The sequence below is a fragment of the Montipora capricornis genome, chromosome 9 (genome assembly GCF_036669925.1).
Source record: "Montipora capricornis isolate CH-2021 chromosome 9, ASM3666992v2, whole genome shotgun sequence".
Classification (NCBI taxonomy): domain Eukaryota; kingdom Metazoa; phylum Cnidaria; class Anthozoa; order Scleractinia; family Acroporidae; genus Montipora; species Montipora capricornis.
In genome coordinates, this window is record NC_090891.1 from 33,192,720 (window position 1) to 33,195,219 (window position 2,500).

The 2,500-nt window shown below is 36.0% G+C and overlaps 1 protein-coding gene across 3 annotated transcripts in view; it reads right to left on the reverse strand.

The window, feature by feature from the left end:
• Positions 1-2,500, reverse strand: part of LOC138016913 (DNA-directed RNA polymerase I subunit RPA49-like) — a 22,342-nt gene that overhangs the window by 6,066 nt on the left and 13,776 nt on the right. For all 3 annotated transcript variants that reach the window (XR_011125893.1, XM_068864086.1, XM_068864085.1), the window contains 3 exons: positions 2,306-2,373; positions 594-741; positions 29-112 (listed from right to left, as the gene is read on the reverse strand). Coding sequence is in view for 2 of the 3 variants with exons in the window: in XM_068864086.1 (XP_068720187.1) it covers positions 29-112; positions 594-741; positions 2,306-2,373 (300 nt within the window). In the remaining variant the exon portion in view is untranslated. The remainder of the gene's footprint in view (positions 1-28; positions 113-593; positions 742-2,305; positions 2,374-2,500) is intronic.

Here is a 2,500-nt window from a genome sequence, read left to right on the forward strand (position 1 = left end):
TGAAGTGTCAGAATGACAAAAAGGATACTGTCATCCAGTTTATACACCTCAGCTGCTGTTTTTGCATTAGGATTGAATGGTGGAATGTAGGAGTACTGCTTCTCTGCACCATCTGTTTTAATAATTATAATAATAACCATCATCATCATCATCATCAAGAGATTGTTCCAATACAAAGATCAGAAGTACATGTAAGAATCATTCTGGTTGTGATGGGAGTGCTTGGAATAGTACATTGTAAGTAGGAGCTTGGATAAAAAAGGCCTGGGAATCCGTCAAAGTTTTCTTAATCAAAAAGTGGTTTGCTGTAGGTTCTGCAAGAATTGTCAGAAAAGTGCTAAATACCTGAGGTAGAAGGGATATGACTTAATATCCAGTAAAATTTACATGAAAGCCAGTGGATGATTCAAGTCCAAGAAAGCAGTATAATAATGATGACAATCAATTGACTATCATAAAGCACATGAAATTGTTCCACATTTGTGATCAGGGAGTGCTTGACTATGACCAAGCTGGCCTGTAAACATACATACATGAAAGACCATCCCGACAGCTAATTTATAAGTCTTATGGAAAGTAGGAATATTCCTGACCTGTTTTATCTAACATTTCACTTGAAATTGCTTGTACCACATCTGCAACTTTTTCACCAAGATTTGTGTGGTCAACTTTATTTCTCAGGCGAGATACCATTGATTTTTTCATTTTACTACTTCTGAAAGCTTCAGTGAGAAGATCATTCTGAAAAGAGAGAATGAGGAAGTTCAATGTGATGGTCTACCTAGTACCAACTTTTCAGAATCAAAGGCATGAAATTTTACCCAGGGACTTTCCAAAAATACAACTCCAACTACATGTTTCTGAGGATGTCCAAAGAGTCCAGACGATTTTGCAGTCCTCATCCCATAATGTGTGTCACCAAACCAATGTTTTCTCATTTAATAATTATAATTTTGGGTAATATCATTTATTATATAAACACCAATGAAATACTAAGACAGCTTTCGCGCGAAAACATGATATCTTCACACGTGAAGATAACATGTTATTTTCACACATGAAAAGATCACTATTGCTATGGTTACATTTGAAAATCGCACCTTTTGTGAATGATATAGTGTTTCATTGGTGTTTATATAATAAATAGGATATTACGTAGCCACTTGGAGACATGAAATTTCTCTTAGCGTGTTGAAAAATATTTCACAAGTGAGCGCAGCGAACGAGTGAAATATTTTTCAACACTCGAAGAGAAATTTCATGTCTCCAAGTGGCCACTTAATATCCTCTATTTCTCACATTAGCCACAGAGTTTAAAGAACAAGGTTAATGATACAAAATGTTGCTTTAATCACCTCTTTGAATGATTTGCAAATATAACCTTTAAAAATGCACAGAGTAAATAACAGGATACATATTAAAGCCAGGGGTGTCTTGAAAACAGAGACCCCTAAGGGCTAGACGTTAAGACTCGAAAATGAAGAAAGTAACCCAAAACCCTCAATTTGGCTAACCTAGGCCTAAAAACCAACTTTAGGCCTAGCTAAGCTTAGGGTTAGACAAACTGAGGGTTTTGGGTTACTTTCTTCGTTTTTTGGTCTTAGGGGTCATGTTTTCAAGACATCCTAAAGCCAGTGATACACGCTTCAACATTTGTTGATCAAAAAATGTTGAACAGTGTGTCATGTCATGTTGAATGTTGAAATGTGCCATTCAACAAGTTGAACATTGTTGAACGAGAATAGAGACCAGCTCTATTCCGTTCAACATGTTTGCGGAACATTGTTCAACACTTTGTTGAGCAACAAATGTTGCAAGATGTTGAGCTGCGTGTCATCGGCTTAGGGAGTTTACGCCACTAGGATGGCTACAGCAACAGTAATGTCACAAAACAAGAATAGCACTGGTTAAAACCGGAAAATAGTTGCCCTGCATGTGCAGCATGCATTTTAGTAAATTTCTTTGATGCACTCCACAAAACAACAAATTTATGTAAAATGACCAAGTTTTAGGTTTTGATGACAATGTGAGAATACAGCAATAAACTATTCATTATCTATCTTTACTTGAAAACTGTTCATGCCAATCCCATTACCTGATAGTTCATCCATTATGTGAACAAGATGGACTAATAAAGTTGTGAAATTCTCATGATCATAGTGCTAATTAAGTTCTATTTTGGAGTGATATATTTTTTGGTCAACGTTGCCATTGTCTTTACTTAACTTCCCTATTTTCAAAAAGCAATAAAAAAGGCAATCTCTCTTCCTGCTTTTCACAAAAGAAGTTACCGGAGGGTACTCACCTTTTCTGTGTAGGACAGAATTGGCTTGCTTTCTTGACTATCCTCAATATTGTTTAGGTTGGCATCAACTACAAGGTTAGTATAACCAAAAAAATACACCACAGTATTCAAAATCTCGTTTTATTTATTGCTGATCCCAAACCACTTTTTAGCCTTTGCCTGAACACAAAAGTAACATAGAATTCTCACAAGCCT